At 44.4% G+C, this 22,827-nt stretch overlaps 4 protein-coding genes and 1 pseudogene across 7 annotated transcripts; 1 reads left to right on the top strand and 4 right to left on the bottom strand.

The window, feature by feature from the left end:
* Positions 1-1,019: 1,019 nt before the first annotated feature.
* Positions 1,020-2,446, top strand: LOC4325892 (large ribosomal subunit protein P3-like). Its single transcript, XM_015762853.3, has 2 exons — positions 1,020-1,292; positions 2,085-2,446. Exons 1-2 carry the CDS (start codon positions 1,095-1,097, stop codon positions 2,244-2,246), a joined length of 360 nt encoding a protein of 119 aa, XP_015618339.1. The 5' UTR covers positions 1,020-1,094; the 3' UTR covers positions 2,247-2,446.
* A 671-nt stretch (positions 2,447-3,117) lies between these two features.
* LOC107277850 (VAN3-binding protein) lies at positions 3,118-10,337 on the bottom strand. Of its 4 annotated transcripts, XM_066312924.1 has the most exons (9): positions 10,188-10,337; positions 9,894-9,971; positions 9,647-9,819; positions 8,799-8,910; positions 8,548-8,644; positions 4,934-5,251; positions 4,131-4,845; positions 3,921-4,028; positions 3,118-3,494 (listed from the first exon to the last, which is right to left on the bottom strand). In XM_066312924.1, exons 3-9 carry the CDS (start codon positions 9,702-9,704, stop codon positions 3,295-3,297), a joined length of 1,608 nt encoding a protein of 535 aa, XP_066169021.1. In that variant the 5' UTR covers positions 9,705-9,819; positions 9,894-9,971; positions 10,188-10,337; the 3' UTR covers positions 3,118-3,294. The 4 variants fall into 4 exon arrangements, with proteins under 4 accessions (XP_066169021.1, XP_066169023.1, XP_066169027.1 ...); XM_066312926.1 differs by lacking the exons at positions 9,894-9,971; positions 10,188-10,337 and having other exon boundaries at positions 8,799-8,930; positions 9,647-9,806; XM_066312930.1 differs by lacking the exons at positions 9,894-9,971; positions 10,188-10,337 and having other exon boundaries at positions 9,615-9,754.
* Positions 10,053-16,039, bottom strand: LOC4325891 (casein kinase 1-like protein 3). The gene is made up of 15 exons (XM_015762845.3): positions 15,694-16,039; positions 15,522-15,562; positions 14,859-14,928; positions 14,619-14,767; positions 14,029-14,124; positions 13,871-13,941; positions 13,696-13,757; positions 13,553-13,616; positions 12,575-12,659; positions 12,364-12,490; positions 12,187-12,251; positions 11,471-11,528; positions 11,201-11,340; positions 10,452-10,643; positions 10,053-10,357 (listed from the first exon to the last, which is right to left on the bottom strand). The coding sequence occupies exons 1-14, from the start codon at positions 15,767-15,769 to the stop codon at positions 10,455-10,457; spliced, it is 1,293 nt and encodes a 430-aa protein (XP_015618331.1). The 5' UTR covers positions 15,770-16,039; the 3' UTR covers positions 10,053-10,357; positions 10,452-10,454.
* An 886-nt stretch (positions 16,040-16,925) lies between these two features.
* LOC136357548 (uncharacterized) lies at positions 16,926-18,387 on the bottom strand (annotated as a pseudogene).
* A 1,265-nt stretch (positions 18,388-19,652) lies between these two features.
* Positions 19,653-21,712, bottom strand: LOC107278458 (uncharacterized). Its single transcript, XM_015766471.3, has one exon. The coding sequence runs from the start codon at positions 21,421-21,423 to the stop codon at positions 20,842-20,844; it is 582 nt and encodes a 193-aa protein (XP_015621957.1). The 5' UTR covers positions 21,424-21,712; the 3' UTR covers positions 19,653-20,841.
* Between the last annotated feature and the right edge of the window lie 1,115 nt (positions 21,713-22,827).

Raw genomic sequence — 22,827 nt, 5'->3', positions numbered from 1 at the left:
AAGCACCTCTTGTTTGGGATGGTGACTGATCGTCTAAATGTTTTGTGATATTAGGGCCTGTTTAGATTATAGTCAAAATAAATCTTAGTAGGATGGTAATATTATCAAAATTTTAGCAGGATTTATTGTGTATTTACCAACAGGCCCTTAATATATTTCCTTTTTCATGATTATTGCATGAAGTTGTTGAGGTCTTCTGTAGAAAAATATATCTGCTTGCTTGCACTTTCAATGCCAAGATAAAAACCTTAATTAAAGAACAGGATAATGTATATCTTAACTAAAAGAAATACATAGGGCATATTTGGCACAGCTCTAGCTCCACCCCTTCTGAGCTGGAGTTCAGTCATACAGGAGGTTCAGCTTTACCAAAACTGAGAGTGGAGCTGGGTGGAGCTCTCTCACAAAATGAACTAGAGTTGCGGAGCTGGGTTTAGGCAGCTCCACAACTCTCCTCCAGACCTAACTTCTGAAGCTAAATTTAGGAGTTGGAGCTGTACCAAACATGCCCATAAACGAAGTGAACGATAAGGTTTATGTATTTTCAGGGCTTGTTCGATGATTTTGGGTTCACGAGGCATAGCATTTCTAGTTCACATTTTGGTAGCACAACAGTGTTTAGTAATCCCAACAGATGCAATTTTTTTTGGTTCGTCCTCAAACCATCAGTGTTCAGGCTGTGTTTAGGACCCACCGAAATTGGAAGTTTGGTTAAAATTGGTATGATGTGACAGAAAAGTTAAAAGTTTGTGTATATAGGAAAGTTTTGATGTGATGAAAAAGTTAAAAGTTTAAGGAAAAACTTTAGAACTAAGCACGGCGTCACTAATAATCCTGGGAGAGAAGCTGATCATCCAGATGACAAATCCAAAGAAAAAAAAAGGAAAATTATGGCCCATAGTTATATGGGCCGGGCCGAGTTGTAACGGTTTCTCATCATGGGCTTTTCCTAGGCCGGCCCAAGTAGGCCCAGCAGCAGAAGACTACATAACCTCGGGAGACCCCGCGATTAGGGCTTCGATCTCCACTCGCCTCGCAAGCCTTCCCGAAGCCTCCTCCATCTCCGCCGCCGCCGCCGCCGCCGCCGCCGCGTCATGGGCGTCTACACCTTCGTGTGCCGGAGCTCCGGCGAGGAGTGGACGGCCAAGCAGCTCAAGGGCGAGCTCGAGGCCTCCGCCGCCACCCCCTACGAGCTGCAGCGCCGCCTCGTCGCCGCCGCGTCCGCCGCCGACTCGGCCGCCGGGGTCCAGTCCTCCTTCGCCATGGTCTCCCCCAGCTCCGCCGTCTTCCAGGTCTGCTTCCCCCCCCCACCACATCCCCATCGCTGCTGCTGCTGCTGCTGTTCGATTCGCCATTGTCCTGCTGATCTACGTCGCCACGGCGCTATTTCGTCAGATGCGTTGATTACTTTAGTTCTCGATATTCTGTATAAATCCATCTATTGTAATCCATGTGTGTTGACTGTTTATATTGTTCTGTTTAGATCTAAATAGGCAATAATTAAGCTGCTTTAGTGTCAGATATGTGGTGTTGATGGGTAATTTGTTGTACCATGTTTGATTGATGTTTGGTGCTGTTGTGGCCTCGATAGTTAGGCGTCAAGTGCACATCTCATTGCAACTGGAATTTAGCAGATAACAATGTTTCTAGTTTTTCAATTCGTGTGTGCAAAAGAAATATTTTGGGGTATTGCCTGCTAGCCCAAATTTCATCTATAGACATCGTGCTCGTTTCCAGATTACTGCTAGTTCACATTTGAAATAGATAAACGGGTTGTTGGCATTGGTTGTGCCAATTATCTATCTGGCCTAACTACTAGCTATGACATAGAAATTGGTATCTACAGATATTTATTGTGTTTCTTAGCATTACAGCCTGTGGCTCTGTGATCTTATATTTTTACGATTGTCAATTCTCTTGCTGTTAGTTGACAATTTATGCCAGGAAGTAATCTATAAATATGCGAAGTAGCCATTGGTAGGTTTGTGTGCCTTTGTTTTGTGGAGTGCATTGACACTCAACATATGGTCATACCATTTATATGTAACCGATTTTTATGTAGTGCTGACCTCGACTTTTCGCAGGTGATCATCGGTGCTGTTGGTGGTGGTGCTGCCATTGGAGGTGCTGCTGCTGGCGGTGCCGCTGCTGGTGGAGCTGCCGCCGAGGCCCCCAAAGCCGAGGAGAAGAAGGAAGAGGAGAAGGAAGAAAGTGAAGACGACCTTGGATTCTCCCTCTTTGATTAGATTTTGCTTTCATATATCCAGCAAATTTGTCATGGTCCTCTTGCAGTAGTTTTGGTGTTTGATGCTCATGCTCTTGCAGTAGTTTTGGTGTTTGATGCTCATGCTCTTGCAGTAGTTTTGGTGTTTGATGCTCATGAACCAGAAGGCCTTGTGAACCTGCTAAGTATGATAAGATAATTTGTGGTCATGAATGTTGGCTATATCTGTGTGACTTGCAGTTTATGTTGAGATTTTGGTTATATGTGACATTTAGCATCAACGTAAGTAATCAGAGTCAAACACAAGAATCAGAACATGAAAACTCCTTTTTTTTTGTTTGATTTATATTTAGCAACAACTGCAGATGTCGGAAGTGATGCGAAAATCAGAACATGGAAAATCCTTTTTTTTTTAAAAAAAAATGGAGTACCAACTTCTAGATATTCAAGCAGTGATTGGTCTGAAAAACGGTGTTCTTTGTAAGCTGATATGATGAGGGAGTTTTAGCGGTGATGTGCATACTGAGGTAGGATGCTAAATTAGAGACTTGATGACTTGACGTAATCAAGTAATGTTAATGGGTGTTGTACATGCAATGCGTCCTCTATTAACATGCAACTACGCCGCTGATAAAGACACGAAGTTGATGAAAATTGAAAAATTATGTGGCCATTAACACGAGGTAACTTGCGCTGATAATACTGCTGTACATCACTCTGATAACTTCTCCATCGACCGTGCACTGATGATCTTTCAGAGCCATGAGAGATCACGGTAGTTCTTTACTTCATGATTCCGGTGGAGTACCAGTTCAGTGATTTGCTGTTTGATCGCTTGATTGAGATGGAATCCCCCCTACTCGTCTGGTTTGATCTTAGGGAAAGAATTCTTATGCTTATCGAAGATCCTGGGAACATTTTTTTTTCTTGATGATGGATTTGCAGTAATAACAACAATGTCAGTTATAACAGAGAACATGGAAATCTTCACTCCCAATCCTCACACAAACCACACAAAATGTTACTACTACCGATTGTTTCCTTTGACATTTACATTGGAAACATTTTAACTAATTTTTCATGGTGTGACGGCGGTTGAGCATCTCGGTGATCCCTTGAACCCACTTGTGCTGCTCGTATTTGCTCCTGCACTCGAACTCGATCATCCTCTCCACCGTCTTGATCCCGAAGTATCCCCTCCTGTGGCTCCCCTCCTCCACCTCCCTCCCCGCCCACGCCGGGATCTCCGAGCAGATGTCAAGCACAACAACTGCAAATAATTTGCAAACACACATGAATCATCGTATCAATCTTGGTGAGAGCAAATGAGGATATGATCGCAAACACTTCTAATCTCTCGAAGAAAGATCCCATCGTTTATTTACATGTTATTCAAATAAGTAAAAAAAATAACAGATAAATTAGTATGTGATATATCACTCAACAAACATTTGAGTTTAAATTTTAAAAAACAAAACAAATATGACTATGTGCACATGTATATAAATTACTGTTAAATTTGTTATTTTTTAAAGCATGTTTGTAAAGTTATATTATATATTATTACATATTAATATATCTTATCAATTTTTTAAATTTTTTATGATATATTTGGATAACATGCAACATGGAGGAATAAATATTTCCTCGATTGATTAAAATCCATTTCCGATCATGGTGTTTAGTTTGATCTTACATTTCTTGGTCTTGATGAAGGTGCCGGCCATATGCGCGCTCCTCATCTTGATGATCACCTGCAGGTTGGAGTTCATGTAGACGGTGACCAATTTCCAGTGTAGTATGCCTGCAATTTGACGCGTATGGGAGTGTTATTTGGATTGGATTTTGGTGAAAAATCTCTGAAAGTTTAAGCTCTTTTTTGGGAGAATTTGTACTGTTATCGTGCCTTGTCTTGTGCGCTTGAGAAGCTCGCCGCCTCTGGAGACGAAGGCGAATGGCGACGTGTCCCTCTCGGGCTCCCTGCCGCTGATGTCGCCGGCGCCGGCGCCGCCGCCGGGGAGGGCGGCGGCCTGGATCTCCTTGTGGAGCCTCGCCCGCAGCATCGCCGCCCCGCGCAGGGCCGTGGCGGCGCCGGCGGTGAGCGCCATGATGTCGCCGCTGGTCTGCGCGTTCACGGCGGACTGGATGGCGCCGAGGATCTGGTCGTGGCTGGCGCCGATCGCCTGCGCCATCTCCACGCAGTGCGACGCCACCAGCGCGGCGGCGGACGCGATGGCCGCCGCCGTCTTCGCGCCTGCCGCTCCGGCGGCGTGTGCGGGTGCCGGTGCTGGTGCGGCGGCGCCGCCGTTCTTGGGGTGGTCCGGAGGAGGGGAGAACACCGCGCCGGCGACCAGCGCGGCCACCGCGGCGGCGACGCCGGCCACGGACGTCGCCGCGTAGGCCTGCGCGTTGCGCGACCTCGCCTCGGCGCGCTTCCGCTCCTTCTGCTCCTTGATCCACGTGCCCATCGTCGTCTTGCCGCCCCCGCCTCTCCCTCCCGCCGCCGCCGCCGCCGTAGCCGTCGCCCGGAGAAGCTTCACGTCCAGGTTGGCACGGGGAGAGATGGGCGGGCTCATCGCGCCGCCCTGCGCCGCCGCCGCCATTGACGACGCGTCCGCTCTCTGCATGCCATGCACCACACAGCACGTCACGTCACCTGATGATTCATAATTCTTTCACCATAGATGCTGCCTCGTTCTCCTCGCTTGCCTGTTCATGGCGGCGGCCGTCCATGGTCACCGGTGACCTCCGCTCCTTCCTGTCGCCGGCGACGGCGGCGGCGGCGTCGTGGACGTCGTCGGAGACGCCCTTGCCGCTGAGGACCCTGAGGGCCTTGGAGATCTCGGCGGCCGACAGGCTCCACGACCTCGCCAAGAACTCCATCGTCTCCGTCGGCGTCTCCGGCGGCCGGACAGTCGTCGGCGGCGGCCACTTCTCGGCGGCGCCGCCTTCTTCCTCAATGCCCTCCAGCCTCTGCAGCTGCTGGCCATTGCTCTGCTGCTGATGATGATGGCATTGCTCCATTGCCTGAAGAGTGAAGAGGAAATTAGCAAGAACCATTTGATTGTGTTTGGTGATTATAGCTTAAATCTACATGTCAACAAGTTAATTAGTAGCCTTTATGCAGAATGAACTGCAGCTAAAAGTGTATCATATCAAGAACAAATTAAGGAGGAGAATCAGAATATAGATTTTAGCAAACTTACACACACTTAGAAATTGATGGTAGATGAGTAGATTTGATAGGATTAGGACTGAGTTTGGAGGTAGGAATGTAGGATGGAGATTAGCATCAAATTATAAGCTCACTTTCAGAAGTAACTCAAATCAAAAGTTCAGACAAGTACAGGGGGAGGACACTGTCAGGTTGTCCAATTTATGGGAGCTAGGAGAAAGACAAGAGGGGGTAGGCAGTGCTATTAATTGTGCTTATGGGATCATGCAATAGTTAGTGGGTTCTAATCAAGTGTCACTTTTTTTTTTTTTTTGCATTTCCATGGCATCTCTACAAAAGAGCTCAAAGTTTGCCTTTGGAAGAACGGACTGTTTCTAGTGTGCTCTTCTGTGGAGACCTTGGTGTCTTGTGCCTTTTGGTTTGAGAAATGCGGTCTTGTTTTATTATAATTATCACAGGAATAGCTGAGCAAGACATGTAGTTGTGACCATTTTGGTTAGCAACTCAATTAGCATAGCAAGTCCAACGTGGATTTCTGTCTGTCTTCAAGATTTCAGTTAGAACTCTTTCAGAATTCACAGAATTCACAGAATTCAGTTAAAATATTCTTTGAATTCTGAAAGACTGAACCCAAGTTACTGAATGATCATTCTTGATGAGAAAACAGAATAAATGAAAGAAAGCATTCCATATACTGGGCCTTTTTCACTCAGGATCAAATGCATGGTGTAATACTTTAATTACAGATACTAAGTATATACGGCTACTGTATATAATTGGGTGATGATGCTCTTACGTGCGCAAGCATAATCTGAATCATTGGTAGCAACAAGATACTAGAATAAAGTGCAGTGCCCATGATATGAGCCAATATCATCTAGAACATCAGAAAGAAAGAAAAGAGAAATGGACAAGCCCCAAGACATGCAATAAGCGCATTACAGTTTAATTAGCCAGCCTTATGATGATTCTCCAACTAGCTTATAAACTAGAGATAATTTCGCGTTTAATCAGATCACACGGTCTTGTCTGCTTCAACCCCAGGAGTTGTGATACAAAGATGGTTCATGATTGGTATGCTTACGGAAAGATAATGATTCCTTAGTTCAAAAAGAAAGATAATGATTCAGGTCTTCTTTTTCTTATCTGTCTTCTTAATCAGAGAAATTTATTCCAATTTGTAAGGCAAAAATTATTCACTTGCAATCCGGGTTTTCCGCAGCTCGATCACACGAAGCATTTTGCTCATCGAATGAAGAGAACCTACTGTGGATCTTCTTTAATGATAGAAAAAAGAAAAGAAGAGATACGGATTGAACCTATTGTGGACGTTCTTCTATTGCAAATGCTCCTTGAAAACAAGCATTTTGTTATTTTATAGCAGTTGATTAATTCCTGTAAAGACTCTTGCAATCTTTGCAAGAGAAGATAACTAATTATCCATTCAGTTGGGAAAAAAAGAGAGGAAGGAGTCAGAATGAGATTATCAATTTTGTTGAATGTTTATATATGTTCTTCATTATTGTAGTAATGTTGTTAGGGCTTTGCAAATACATTAATACAAAGATGTACAATGGTGGTTAGAGTTGCACACTTTGCACTTTCAGGACTTTGCCCCCACCAAATGATTTCTTTTACCCAATGGGCTTGTGCAATAGGGCGTGAACATGGTTAGGATGACTCTATAAAACATACTCTCTCCGTCCCAAAAAAAGGCAAACCGTGGGCTCCCGTGCCAACGTTTGACTGTCCGTCTTATATGAAATTTTTTTATAATTAGTATTTTCATTGTTGTTAGATGATAAAACATGATTAATACTTTATGCGTGACTTATCTTTTTAATTTTTTCATAATTTTTTCAAATAAGACGGACGGTCAAACGTTGGACACGGAAACCAGGGTGTCTTTTTTTTTTGGACTGAGGGAGTACGCAATTGTGAATAATATATCCACCTTAAATGGACATTTGTTCTCAAATAAATGGTCTAGTTTTGGATTTTGTAAATATATCCGGATCCAAATCCCTTAATCCAAACTGACCCTTAGGGCCCTCCACGACTCTCAGAAAAGAGAGCTGAAGAGTGTTTTAAGACAACAAAATAAAAAAAATCAGACAAATTATGGAGATTAGAGTGTTGCTTAGGTATGATGCTATGCACTAAGCCGAGGTGTGTTTCCTTTTAATCATTGCTCAATTTTGGTGTGTCCAGGGCAGACTAATATGGTTTTGGCCGCTAAAGCTCCACTCGAACAGCAACGTAGAGATTAAATCTACAGCCTGTTTTCTTGTTTAGCAATGTCATCAACTCATCATGCTGTTGGCAGTCACATCAAGTTTGATAAAAAGCTCTAGCATGTTCTTTTCCAAGTTCAGTGAACAGCAAATTATGATTCATTAGTCACATCTTATTAGCGAAAAAAAATAACACGGGTAAAACCTTACAGATATGTTATTAACAACTTAAAAGCCTATGCTAAAAAAAACTATGATGGAAATAAATCAAAATCAACTGTAAAATTGTACTAAGTTATAAAATTTAAATTTTGGATACATCTGATAAGCTGAAGAGCAAATGGTGTTTATCCTAAATGTGCTTTCTGACATCAAGTTGCAGGAGACAAACTTGTTTGCACTTGAATTTTGCAATTTGTATTTCCCATCGAAATAATGCCGGTTGTACTGAACTATGTTACAAATATTCCCTTTATTTTACATGGCAAAAGAATAAACACTTCATAAAGTAAGCACAACACTTATAGCCATTCGTGTAACAAAAGATTAAAGTGACACTACATAGTTAGTGAAAAGATGCTTTTGGCAGTCTCGCAGTAGTGGAAGGTGCTGTTTGCCCGACAAAACCCTAAATACATGCCCATTAACAGAAGCAAAAAAAAAAAAAGAACAAAGCTTCTTCTCCTCTTTTCCTTTTCCAAGGATTAGACAGAAGGATATGGGGACAAAAGAACAGAATATACATAATACATTGGTGGTGCAAGTACCAATGTACCACTAGCAAATCACTATCATGGAACTTGGAAATGATCCAAAACGGCGAGTAGCACAACAAGAGCAGCATTGACGAATAAACGCTGTCAAAACTCAAAACTTGGAGGTTGCACTGCAATAGAAAGGTGTAGCATACATACCAAAAGAGAGGTTCCTGTGCCAATCAGTAGCGCAGAATCAAAGTCATGAATGCACCGGATGTCGATTGTCGATAGATAGCATAATTCTCCTCCTCCCCTATTTGATTGAATATGTACAAGCCGTGACCAGAAGATTAATAATGCGAAAATTCATCGACAATTGATAATTCAAGAAAAAAGTCACAATTATGTTACTACATGGCGATGATTTTATTCGACATATGGGGATGTGATTAATGTATTCCACTCACCACAGGACAAGACTGTAAATGACCTTGTTTATGGTACAGAAAACCTGGAGTGGCCAAAGAATGAACCACCTAACCTGATCCAAGTTTGTCCAAGGAAAATTGAACAGCAGAGCTGTGGACCAAAAAGCAAACCTGTCAAATAAGTGGCATCAATGCTCCAACAAACAAAATATCAATACAATGAAATCAAAGAAACAAAATTCTTCTATGCTCATAGCAACATAAAACCAACATAGTTGTTCGTACAATCCTTTGATAACAGACAACATGAGATCTGATGCTAATTATTATGTTGCTATCTTAATTACATTGAATGACCTCCTTCGGTCATTCCGGCAAAAGATGCTAATTATTATTGAACTTTTGTTCAGTAATATCAATCCAGCATAATTCTGTGTTTGACTGTGCCTCTTTTATACTGACTTGTATTAGAGTAGTATTGAGGAAAATCTTGTGTGCATGATACTAGGTTTTACATAGCTATTATCAGCTAGTGGGTTAATATACTTTCAGAACAAGTTTGCTACCCGAAAGGCAACCTTGAATATAAAAAGTTAAGTTACATACTGTTCCAAAACTATGAAAGACATCATAACAAACTTAACTGGAAATCTCGGCAACATTGAGAACAGTTACATACTGCTATATAACAAAATATCATTAACCAAAATGCTAGCATGATGAAAACAAAATACATAACCTTCCTGAGAACCCTAATCTTTCAACCATATGAATAGATCTTTTTTGGTATAATATAATTTCATGAGATAGACATAATGTAGATGCTTCACCAGATGGAAAATATCTGTAACTTACACTTCAAGAACTAAATTGATAAGAGGCCGTACCAGCTCCAATGACTTCACTTACGAACATCTTCTTTGGCTTTGCTAATACCTGACTCATTCCTCATCTCCTGGTGCCAACGCCTTTTTTCCTTTCTGGCTGTTCAGGAGGTTGACAGGGGATAGGCCAAGGTAGAGCATTTGTAGCATCATACCCTGATGATGATGCATTATATCTGAGAAACTCAACATGCCCATTTCTAAATGCAAATATATGAAGTAAAAACTACGAAAAATATAAATCACCTACTAAAAAAATTTCCAGGGAATTTCCATGAACTTAAGTATATGCCTCTGTTCAGATCTTGAGCATCTTCAGTACCTATTGCTGAAATTATTTCAGAATACGATGCCAACTTCAAGAAATAAATTGTATATATGGTGCATACTGAAGAAGTCTGGATCATCATTATTGCAATATGCCCATACCATATATCTATTAACATATAAACAATTTACATGTTATCGAATCCTGTAACAAATAAAATGTTTAAGCAGCAGTCTAAACAAACTGCTGGATCATTCATCACAACAGCGAGCAAACCTTGCATAATTAGCAGGTAGCATCATCATCAAACAAATCTGCAGCCACCTTTCTAACATACATGTTGCATGGTGATGCTTAATTGACTTTTGAGATACATGACTCTGAACCACTTGAAATAGATGGAGCATCTTCTGAGCATTTCCCCGCTGCCTCATATAATAGATGACCTATTCAGAAACAGAAATTTGTAAAGGACCAACAAGAGAATAAGTGAAACTCTACTGTTAGAATTGATCAAAAAAGATATTGTTAAAAGTTTACCTGTCAATTTGCAGGCGAATCATGCAAGAATGTTGGAAACCGGCCGCTAGATGAGCCAGTATTGCTGACAAAACTCTGCTTCTGATGTAAAGCATCAAGCTGCCCTAGTTGCCTTGAGTTACCATCTTTTCTCCATTCGGCACCAGGTAAAACAGATGCGGCGAGATGCTTTCTGGCAGTCATGTCTTGTGTCTGAAATTGAAGATATCAACCAACTTATGAACAAAATGATGACTCAAGAAATCAACAGATGAAGGGGAAATGGACAATTATACAGATCATTTATGTGAAATGGGTTTTTCGCACATACTACAAAGTCATTTCTTCCACATGAGAGATTTCAGAAAATAACCCATAAGTGTGATCTACCAATGCTAATTAACAACATATGAAGGTTTGTTGCACTTGCACCTCTACTAATTTACTTCCTAGGCTGGCAAGATATGATAAACCCATTATACAGAACAGAAGATTATGACCAAATACTGCAAACAAGATTTAATGGCATCGTACTTGCACAATTAATACCACTGCACTAATTACAGAAAATGTTAATGATTAGTTTCGTGCTTGCACTTCAAATTCCACAATTCCAGAAATTATCTGGAATGTTTATCCAAAGAAGCAATTAAAACAAAACTAGTGATAATCAATTACATCTCATGTGAGTGAATAAGTATCAATACAACTATTTTCCAAACTATAAAAGCAAGTTGCATGCAAGCACTCTAGTAGTCTAGTGGACTTACAATATTCTCAGTATGCTGAATGTTAGGGTGGGGACCTCTCTCAGTTGACCGTTTCACCTGCAATTGTGCAGCTGACCCTGCCAGATGGCTTGGCCCTGTTTGCTCCCGGGCTTCATTATGAGGGAAAGCACCATTTACACCTAGAAGTTACATATTTTTAAGAAATTTTATCAAATCGTTTTCATATATTTTCTAGTATGGACTACATATTCAAACAGGCAATGAACTCGATAGGCATATGATTATGAAAGGGCAGAAAAATTCTTTTACCTGCTGTTTTGTCAAGGTCCCCAGGGGTTGCTCTTGTAATAGTCGCTCCGGAACCATGCTACAAACAGGCCATGAAAAAGTCAGTTCATCACTTAAATAGACCATGGATTTTGATGTTCTCCAGAACCACTAACAGTTCTACAAAAACAACAACCGCAACCGTCACACCCATGTGAGTTGCAGTAGGCTCATAAAGCCCAAGATGAGTCCCACAAACCAAAGCAAGTAAAGTACAATAATAAAAATATGAATATAACTAAACCGAAAGCGCCATAACAAAACACATGAAGATTCTCGCGAGAACATTATGAAAAACCCTTGATAGTTGCATGATGTCTCACTACCCACACCCTCCAGTTAGTTATGGTACAAATTTGATCCATAAAGCCAAATCCGTTATCTTTCCATTTCAATTTTGATGATTTTATTACTAAAATGATTAGTAGCATTCATGTGGCAACAATATAGCACTTTTTGGAAAATAAGAACCATATCAAATACACAAAATTAGGATACAATACAACAAGCAAATAAATGTTCATAAAGTTAAGTGACAAACAAGTGCCGGATAATCACTCAAGGCCCCAAATACACCATATGTTGACAGCGTCACAGCTGAGAAAACTGATGAATGATGGACTGGAGGTAAACTAAAACATACCGCAAATGGTAATAAATCGATACTAAGTAGGCTATTTTGACCCAAGACAATATACCTGAACCTTTTGGCCTTGTTTATATCTCAACACAGTCCAGTCGAAGACATAATCAAACTCATAGACTGTAAAAGATGAAGAAAATATTGGATATTAATAAACATACAGAGTCAATCATAATATGTTGGAGCTTGGAACAACAGAATTCTGAACATACTGATTGGTACCACTTAATACCTTGCCGCGTAAACAAGTCACGGAGAAGGCGCTTCACAAAGGCATAATCAGGTCGTTGATCAAATGTCAAGGAATGACAGTAGTGGAAGTAAGAAGCAAATTCCACTGGACAGGATTTGCATAACACCTAATAGAAGTGTTTGTCAGTCAGAAACAAACTAAACAGTATTCATTTGCCATAACCTTATTGATATGTTTATGAGATACGAACCTCGATAGGTGTTGAAATCTTCTTCTCACATATCTTGTCATACTTCTGCTTCTTTGTTGCAGCTTTAAGTCCCTGCCACGGGAGGCTTCACAGAGAAGTGCGTTAAAATGGTTAGCATAAGAATATTGTCTTAGATCTGAAAAAGAAAATTATGATATCTTTGATATTGCACCTAAACTAATCTGGAGTGGAAGCATGGCATTGATTAGACAGAAATTGGCAAAAATATGGCAGGGGAACTTTAGCAAACTACTTCATACTGCATTAATCATTTGTGTAAATACTCTGCAGGTGTTAACAAAATATATCTGGTCCTAAAATAAGAGCAGGTTCCCACCTTCTAGTGTCAAATAGTTGCTACATGATTGATGAGGTATGCTGGTGTTGAGGTTCTGGTGACCGAGGAGGTCTACAGTTTTCTATACCATTTTAAAAGACTCCAATGGTGATGGTGAGTGGTGAATCTGCCACCCACCACCTACCACTCCCTAATAGGTGGGCTACTTGTTGTTACGGCGTAACATGTGTGTCTTTTAAATTCCCGTGTGAAGGTGATGGCAAAAGCAGCTAGATGATTTAGAGAAAAAGAATGTGACTATTTTGTTTGAGGTATTTAAAATGTGTATAATAAATTTCTTCCTTTCCAAAATTCCGTTGCAACGCACGGGCATTCAGCTAGTTCCTAGAAAAAAGCAGTGTCCTTGCATACTTTAAAGATACTGTAGTTGGAACTTTAAAGTTGCTAGACAAAATTTGCATTTGTAACTGAAAGAATTTTCAGAAAGTAAGCGCTTGAAACTTCTAAAGATATCATATTTATCTAGCAACCAAATATATCAAAAACATCTGCCCTGTGCTATTATTTCACTGTAAATAAATATCTTTAAGCACTACACACTCAGATACTAGCCTAGAACACTTCACCACATGTGAAGATCATTGACATACTTTGCTAGAAAGCAGAAAAGATATGCTTACCTTCCTCGGAGAAAATATAGAAGAACATAACCAAGAGATTCTAAATCATCCCGCCGACTTTGTTCTGTCAATAAAATCCAACAATGATGTAAAAAAAAATTCAAATTTTCAAAATGATTTGACAACTGCCGGTCACAACTTACCAACCCCAAGATGAGTGTTGCAACTTGCATAGCGTGCAGTGCCAGTCAGGTTCTTATTTTCTCTGCAAAAGGCCATCATGATAATCTTTTGAATCACAGTTAATTGTATATACTAGTGATACAAGGAAGCGGAACCAACGTTATAAAGCAGTAAATCTTACAAATGCAAAAGTACCTATAAGGGATATGACGATTTGTAGTGGAATCCCGGTATCTTTTTGCAAGTCCAAAATCAATTATGTATACCTGATAATCAAGAGTAGGGAAACAAAATTAGATAGCATATTAATCCCTACAAGGAGCTTGAATGTTGTCACACTCAGTAGTCAGTACCTGATTTGCTTTCCGACCGAGGCCCATCAGAAAGTTGTCAGGCTTTATATCTCTGTGCAAGTATCCTTTGGAATGCATAAACTCAATTCTAGTAATCTGTTATAATTATTTACAGAAAAAGTCTTAAATTAATCATTCACAGTGCTCAACTCATGCATGCAGAGAAGAGAAAAAGAAAAGGATTGAGTTGGTACAAGGACAACTGCAGGTGATAAGTTGTAAAACTAAGTTTTGCATGTCAAAAGAGAGATACACTTCCTTTTGTTCTTTTTTGTTGAATCAGCATGGCGATTGGGAAACTTTATAATGAAATATTTCAGATAACTGTTAGAAATGAACTTTGGTGTTCAATGACTATTGTGAGAGAACAAGACAACATGGAACTATCCAAGAAATTTAAAAACTCTCACCAATAAACCTTTTGTTTCTGTGAGACTGATCATCCAAAATGAAAATTGTTGCATAAGTAAAATTCACAGTTTCACTAGTATTCAAACTTCTGAAAAGAATGTTGCCATTCTCCAAGTTTTTCCACGCTATCAATAATGAGTTGGAATAAAATGAATTAAGCAATGCAAAATATTAGTTACCATCTGGTCTGCTAACATTAGAACTGTCTTCAGAGTGAATTTCCTGCCGCAATAGACAAACAGATCCTCTAAGCTCGGCCCAAGCAAATCGATGACGAGGACATTTTCCTCTCCATCTACACCACACCACTTAACATTCGCAATGCCACCTGGATGCCATAATTTTTTTTCCAATCAACTCATGATCTCATCAAAACAGAGTGCACAATTGCACTATGCAGAACTGTATTCAGGGCCTACTTCCTCCTTGGAGAGCGTTGTAGAGCTTCGCCTCATAAAACAGCTGGGGATGCTTCGTCTTGCTACTCTCCTGATAATAAAACGAGCAATCAAATTAATCTTCTACTACATACAAACATAGCATGCAACTGTGTGGTATAAGCCATCAAAGAAGCATATGAGGATTGAACAGGACAAAAGCACAAACAACTTGTACTCATCAAAGAAGGAATCTGATTCAAGCAACACTAACTTTTGGCTCTCTCTCTCTCTCTCACACACACACACCCCTGTGTTCCTCGTCGCAGCTCTTGCTTAAAGCACTACCAATGCAACTCCACTACGCCAAGCGTAATCATGGCCTACCCAGTCAAGTAGTCAACCTCCATCCACGCTCATCAATCATCATGACGTAAGAGAATAGGCCAAGTAGCTAGCCGTACAACTAAACTAAGAAAAAGTAAATGCAGCGGTTACACATCCTCGATCGTTCAAAGTTGTTAACCGCATAATTATCATCACAGCATTTTCAATCTTATCATCAGCAACCTACAAAGGCTAAAACAACCAACTAGTAACTGGAAATTTTCATCAAAATCAATCGGAACACTAATTCGTATCGCACGGCAGAATAAACAGCAACCGAATCGAAAAAAAAATCGAACAGAAGTTCAGTGGACTCACAATCTTCACCGCCGCGATCTCGTAGGTGTCCACGTGCGTGGCTGCAGTAACAACAACAACAATAACATCATCAGATGATTCAGATGACACGCAGTAAAAAACCCCAACCGCCGCCGCAACCCTAGCCGCGCCACGGAAACGAATCAATCGAGCGGCGGCCGCCGCTTCTTACCGAGGTAGATCTCCCCGAAGGAGCCGCACCCGATCTTCCGGCCGAGCTTGAACTTGCCGCCGACGATGCGGTCCATGCCCCTCCCACTCCCCGCCCGCGCCGCGTGAACCAAACCCCCGAGGAATTCCGGCTTGGGGATTGGGCTAAGTAGGAAGACGACGAGGAGGGGGAGGGGGAAGCGCAGGCGTCGCGCGGTTGTTGCTTGGTGCGGACGTCGCAGCGGAGCGGGGCGATCGAGCAGAGAGCAGGTGGAGGCGGCGCGCGCGCATGCGTGCTTTTGCTTCCGCCTCCTGCCTTTATTTCTGGTGGAGGGTGAGCGACGCGGCAGGCGCCGGGTCGGAAACTCGGAAGAGGACGAGAAGGAAATGGTGCCGATTTTATTTCCTCGGCGGTTGGATATTATAAAGGGCGTCGTATATTCGGACATTAATAAAAAAACTAATTACAAAATACGTTAATAGAGACATAGAGACAAATTTATTAAGCCTAATTAACCTATCATTAGCAAATATTTACTGCCACATTATCAAATTATAGAGCAATTAGGTTTAAAAGATTCGTCTCGCAAATTAGTCGCAATATGTGCAATTAGTTATTTTTTAGTTTATATTTAATACTTTATACTCCCTCCGTCCCCCAATAAATCAAACCCTAGCTTCCCCAGGTAGAATTAGGGAGAAGGATAATGGACCAAAATATCCCTAATTAGTAGATAAGTTATATTGGTCTATGGTTAAGTAATGGGTATTGAAGGAATAAAATTTCTCGATCTACGGACCGATGGTAGGTAGGAAGTTAAGAGTTGATTTATTTTGAGATAAATTTAAAATCTAGAAGTTGATTTATTTTGGAACAGAGGGAGTATAGGGGTTTAAACGTTCGATGTGATAGGATGTAAAGCTTTAAGATAAGATCTAAACAGGGCTAAATTATTATATTGTACTTCTCGTAGTATTATATTTTTGGGTGCGTGGCGGCGTGGCGCTTCTCGTATCCTGACGTGGCGCTTCGCCTCTGTGGGTGGGGGTTGAAACGTGGCAGGTGCCACCTGGACGCGGGCAGATTTTTAGGCGGTGTCGGTGGTGGCGCGGCTGGCCACGTCATTGTGACTGGAAGTGAAGCCCAGTGGGCCTCCTTTGTGTCAGGCCTGCGCGTAGTTGGGACTTTGGTAGTGGGCTTGCAGCGGAAAAAGTGTACCGAAGGTCCCTCAACTTGTTAGCGGGATAAAAAACGGCCTCAAACCGCAAAATCAGATATGCAGATTCCTTAACTATACAAGACCGGTCACCCGAGGTCTTTGATGGTTTTGACACCGGTTTTGTTCTAAGTGGCGGCTGGGTCAGCGTGGGGGGTAGAACGGAACAGGCGGCGGCGAGCGGTGCTGAGCAGCGGCCGGCGAAGCAGAGTGGAGCAGAGGCGCGGAGCGCCGGTGGCGGCAGGCGGGTGAGCACGGTGGCCGGTGTCCTCCTCCTCCACCGCCGCATCGACGGTGTGTGCCCTGCTTCTCCCGGTGGTCGTCGGCGTCCTCCTCCTCCTCCGCCGCCGCATCCGCCGCGTCACCGGCACCGGCATCCTCTGGCCGGCGGAGCTCGCCGCTCCGTTCAACTCGCACGCGATGCTCAGCTCCTCCACGAGCTACTCCGCCGTTTGCCCCATGAGCGCCACGATGCTTTCCGCCGCCGGCTGCGCGCGGTCGACGAGCACGGAGAGGAGCAGTGAAAGGTTCTGCTTCAGCGTGCGGAGCGCCGGGCGGATGCGGGCGTCGGCATGGACAGCTCGAGGAGCTGCTCGTCCATTGCGCCGTCGCGGAAGCACTCGTCCTCCACGCCGCCGCACTCACTCGGCTCGCCATTGTAGTCGTAGCAAAACAAATCTGTTTCAGACAAAAGCAAACTCCAAATCTTTGATCGAACAATGATCTTAGCCACAATTCAGTGTGATCTTGATCTGAATCTTGATTGTTCTTACCCCGGTACTGCATATTGTTGATCACCAGCGTCGGCAAGATGGTCACATCCCCTCTAGCGCCATGTCCAACCTGCATCAAGAACAGCACTGGCGAAGGTGTTCGCCAGTCACACACCGAAAATCCTGCATTTTTCAGCATCAAGCTGGTCAGTTGGTCTAACAACCTGAACAATCTGCTCCGTCTTGAGCACGTCGTTCTCGATGTAGTCGTAGCACCCGACGCCGCTGCACTCGGGCTCCGTGTCCCAGCGGCAGAAGAAGTAGCGGTCCTCGTCGCCGTAGAACCCGGGCGTGTCCGGTACGGCAGGGGCGATGCAGGGGATGAGGCGGAGCACCCGCGCCGACGACGTCTCCTCGATCTAGTACTCCGGCTCGCCGTACCGCAGGCGCTCGCTGCGGCCGCCGCCGCCGACGACGCCGAGGCCCACGCCGGCGCGCCGCAGGTTGCTGAACAGGCAGAGGCTGTGCACCGCGCTGCCCTTCCTCGCCCAGAGCACCGCCAGGCGCAGCAGTCGCCACGCTCGTCTCCCGATCGACGCCTTCTGCTGCTTCTGATTCGCCGCTGCTGCCGCCACCAACGCCATTGCCGCAAATACCAGATTCAGCGGAAGAAAACGGTCGCGAAATGCTCCCCTGCTCCCGCGTCGCCGCCGCCGCCGCGGCGTCGCCGGCCACCGGACCTCCTCTCCCGCCTCGCCCCGTCAGTCTCCTCCCCACCCGCCGGTTGCCCAGCCCAGAGCCCCAGAGAGAAAATTGAGAGAGAGAGAGAGAGAGAGAGGAGGAAGGGAGAGAAGAGGGGGAAGAGAGAGGAGGCTGAGGTGGACATACTGACATGTGGGGTCCGCGTGGGTCCTGACTCAGCAGCCACGTAGAATAAAACCGGAATTAAAACCGCCGACGGATCTATTGTGACCGGTTTTTATTAGTTAAGAGACGCCGGATATCTGGTATTGTGGTTTGAGGACGATTTTGTATCCCGCTGACAAGTTGAGGGACCTTCGGTGTACTTTTTCTGCTTGCAGCTGGTGCGAGCAATTGGATGGCCCATTCTAGCGGCATGGACCAAATTGGTTTGAGTTTTAAGGCAGGAATGTTTAGTTGTAGGGAATAAGTTCACTTGAAGGTTCCTTAACTTGTCAACGAATCCGATTTTCGTTCTTCAACCCAAAAATCAAATACAACAGATCCCTCAACTATCAAAACCCGTACAAAGCAGGTCTCTCAGCAGTTTTAATGATGATTTTGGCTGATGTGGCGTCTACATGGCCGGTTTTACTTATCCTCGTCCTACGTAACGGTGATGCGACACTAGAAGCAAAATATAAAAAATTAAAATAAAAACAAAACATAGTGCCCATATGTCAGTGAGACAAAAGAAAAAAGTAGTGGGACCCACCTATCAGTAGGTTCCACCATCCTTTCTATCCACGGACGATGGGAGAGGAGCAACCAGCGTCTCCTCTCTCCCTCCTGGCCATCCTTTCTCGCAGCCGAGCGCACGCGAAGAGGGAAAAAGGCGACGGCCGGCGAGAGGGCCGGAGATACCAATTAACCAGAGATATACATGCACTTGTGTGAAAGTAAATTTACAATAGTTTCAACTACTAGTTGATTAGCTACCCTGACTGTTTCGTTGTTTCGTTGGAGACCTGAAATTAAGCGAAAACATCGGCATTGAAAATACGCTTTTCTGAGGGAGAAACACAAAGAGTTGTGTTCGAATTACATGACGAACAGTATAGTTCTTCCGGATGTGTTTGAGGAGAGGAGATAAAGGAGATTGGAAAGATACGTAAAATAAGGTGAGCCATTAGCACATGATTAATTGACTATTAACTATTTTAAACTTCAAAAATAGATTAATATGATTTTTTAAAGCAATTTTTCTATAGAAATTTTTTACAAAAAAACACACCGTTTAGTAGTTTGGGAAGTGTACACGCGGAAAACGAAACAAACTCACTCAGATCACCCCAGGAAAGAACACAGTCTTAATCAAGATTAATTTATAGCGCAGTACATTACCACGTCCAGTAGTAATCCAGATGAACATGCTAGCATCATTAACAGAGTACCAATGTAACAGCGCCTCTAATCAAATCAGAAGCAACTAATAAGAACATCTCCAACAACCTCTCTAAGCCAAATTTTAGCCATTATAGCTAAAAAAACGCGCTCCAAGAGCCTCTTCAGCCATCCGACTGGCAAAAACCCTCCCTCCACTAGCCAAATTTGGCCACTCTATTTGGCTAGCCAATGGTGGGCTCACATAGCCAACCTCCTCCCATCCCCACACAACAACAGGCAGAGGCACGGGAGGAGCACGAGCATGAGGACGAGCACGGCGTCACGGCGACCGCCGGCCTCCGCTCGCCGCCGCAGCAAGCCAGGTGCCGGCCTCCGCCCAGCGCCTCCCGCCGCCTCGGCTCGTCGCGGCCGCCGGCCTCCGTGCGGCGCCGGCTGCCGCCTCCGCTCGGCGCCGCCCGCTGCCTCGGCCCGTCACGGCTGCCGACCTCCGTGCGGCGCTGACCGCCGCCTCCACGCGGCGCCGCCTCCGTTCGACGCCGCCCGCCGGCCTCCGCGGGGCGCCGCCCGCCGGCCTCCGCGCGGCGCCAGCGCAGGCCGCCGCCTCAGCTCGCCGCGGCCGCTGGCCTCCGCGCGGCGCAGCCTGCCGCCTCGGCTCGCCGCGGCCGCCGGCCTCCGCGTGGCGAGGCTCGGCGCCGCCGCCGCCGCTCGCTGTTCTCCGCCTGCCCGTCGTCGCCTCGCGTGCCCGCCGTCCACCTTCGCCGCATTGGAGGAGATGGTGTGGGGTGGATGCAGTAGTCTAGTAGGAGGAAGAAAAATGGGTTGGAAGAGGAGGAAGAAGGGTGGTAGAGACTGATATATGGGTCCTATTTGTAATAGAGATGGTAGATAGAGAGGCTGTTGAAATAAACAACTTGTTGGACTAGCCAAATTAGATGAAGAGTTGGCTATATGGGTGTTTGGAGAGTTGATTTGGAGAGGATGTTGGAGATGCTCTAATCTAGTAAGAGTAGCTAGTAATTCTTGGTTACTACTGTGCATGATTAAGCTCCCCATCCATCCATGCATGATGCTTCGCCCATGCACAACATTCTTTAATTAATCAGAAACTAACAAAAAATTGCTGTAATAAACTATAGGTTAATCCATCAGCTACTACAATCTCAGCTCCAAATCCAGCTCCTCCGACGAGCTCCCGGCGCTGCTCCGGCCGCCGGAGTAGCCGTCGTAGCTGGAGCTCATCCAGGAGTAGTACTGCGGCTGCCTCTGCTGCTCCGACGAGCCATACTGGCCGTGGTGATGATCACCCTTCACTTCATACGCCACGAACGCCGGCGACGCCGCCGCCAGCCGGCCGGAGCCGTACGGCAGCATGCCCTCGTAGTACGGCTGCACGCCGCCGCCGGCGGCGATCCTCCGGTGATCCGCCGCCTCGTAGCAATCCTGCTGCAACGGCGGCAAGTGGAAGGGCGGCGAGGCGAACGGCTGTGGCTGCGGCGGCGGCGGAGAGTACGGCGCGTCGCCGCCGGCGGCGGAGCGGAGGGCGGCCACCATCTGGTTGTGGAGGCGGATCTTCTCCAGCTGCGCGACGCCGAGCCCGCGCTGCGGCTGCTTGGCGACCTTGTGCTGCTGCTCCGCCGCCGCCGCCGCCGCCGCCTTCTTCCCCCCCGCGCGCCTCGCCCTGCCGCCGCCGCCGCCTTCCATGCACATCTCGCCGCCGGCGTGGCTGCTGCCCATCAACCAGCTGCAACAACCTCTACGTTCTCGTCTTCTCTCTTCGAGCAATGCAAGGTGTAGTAGCTGCAGCGATGGCGACCAGCTGCCTATTTATACAGAGCTTAGCTTAGCTTAGCTGAAGCCACATGGGAGGAAGAGCTGGACGTCGTCAGAGCAAATTAAGCTGAGATTAATGGATCCTAAGAAAGATTCAGGCCGATCTGCTCCAGCGATTTTCTATGGCTCGCTAATCTCCCAAAGTTCTACTTCCAAGAACGATCCCTACCTAGCTAGCTAGCTAAACCATTCTGCCATTGCAATGCAAGTTGGTGACTTTTGCGACATGATGTGCAAATATAATACTACAACACCGGGAGCTCATCAAATCATGCATATTTCTATATCATTTTTGCTACTCCATCCGTCCAAAATATAAGCATTTTTTATTACACAGTCTTCAAGATACTACTTTAACTAACAATAAGTATAAAAATAAGATATTTTAATTAAAAATAGTTGCATATTACGATAGTTTGTTTAACAATAAATCTAGTTACATCAATTTTACATTATTGATTTTTTTGATTTTTTTTTTGCTATTAATAGTCAAAGTTAAAAATAGTTGACTTGACACTATAATAAAAGTGCTTATATTTCGAGACAGAGGGAGTAGATCAGTAATGTTGCCGTCGTTAGCCTGACCTACATATCAGTGACTACCAGTTCGCGAGATCTCCGTAGCAGGCGAGATTGGGGGTTTTGCATATAATTTATAGTTTGGATATCAATATGATAGTCGCCATGCGACCGGTGAGGCACATTTTCAAGGAGGCCACGCATGTCGCGGGAATGCAAATTGCAGCCCCAACTGCGTATAAATCCAGCACGGATTGGATCTCTCGATCTAACGATCGATCAAATTAAACTGGATCATCAATTTGGTGATATCGATCGATCCAATCAATCATGCGTGTGTGTGTGCGTGCCTCTCTCATGTCTTGGCCTTTTTCAGACTGCTAATCACACAGGCATTAAACAATTGGCAACTCGTGTAGTTGACGCAACAACTGCGTAATATATATAGTACACTGCTCTGAACCAGAAATAATTAATGGGAATATATGAAGCAAATGAAATCGTATCTAGATCCTTACAGGGCATGCATGATATATAATGCTAATTTTCTAATATTTCATGCAAGGACCGGAGAGATACGCGTGGGATTGACCGGGATATATTTTAATTTTGCAGTTAGTCGGAAGCATCTGATCGTTCGATCGATGATGATTATTGTGTGTGATTAGAGCAAATCGAAGCTTCCCGGTGGCAGCTTGGCTTAGCTAGCTACTAGCTGCAGCCTCGTTGTAGGTTAACTACTGAACTTTAATTTGCTTGTGCTGCCAAATGCAAATCAGCATCGGATTA

Source organism: Oryza sativa, chromosome 1, assembly GCF_034140825.1.
Source record: "Oryza sativa Japonica Group chromosome 1, ASM3414082v1".
Classification (NCBI taxonomy): Eukaryota; Viridiplantae; Streptophyta; class Magnoliopsida; order Poales; family Poaceae; genus Oryza; species Oryza sativa.
The sequence above is the reverse complement of the archived record's forward strand: the minus strand, read 5'-3'. Positions and strand labels throughout refer to the sequence as shown.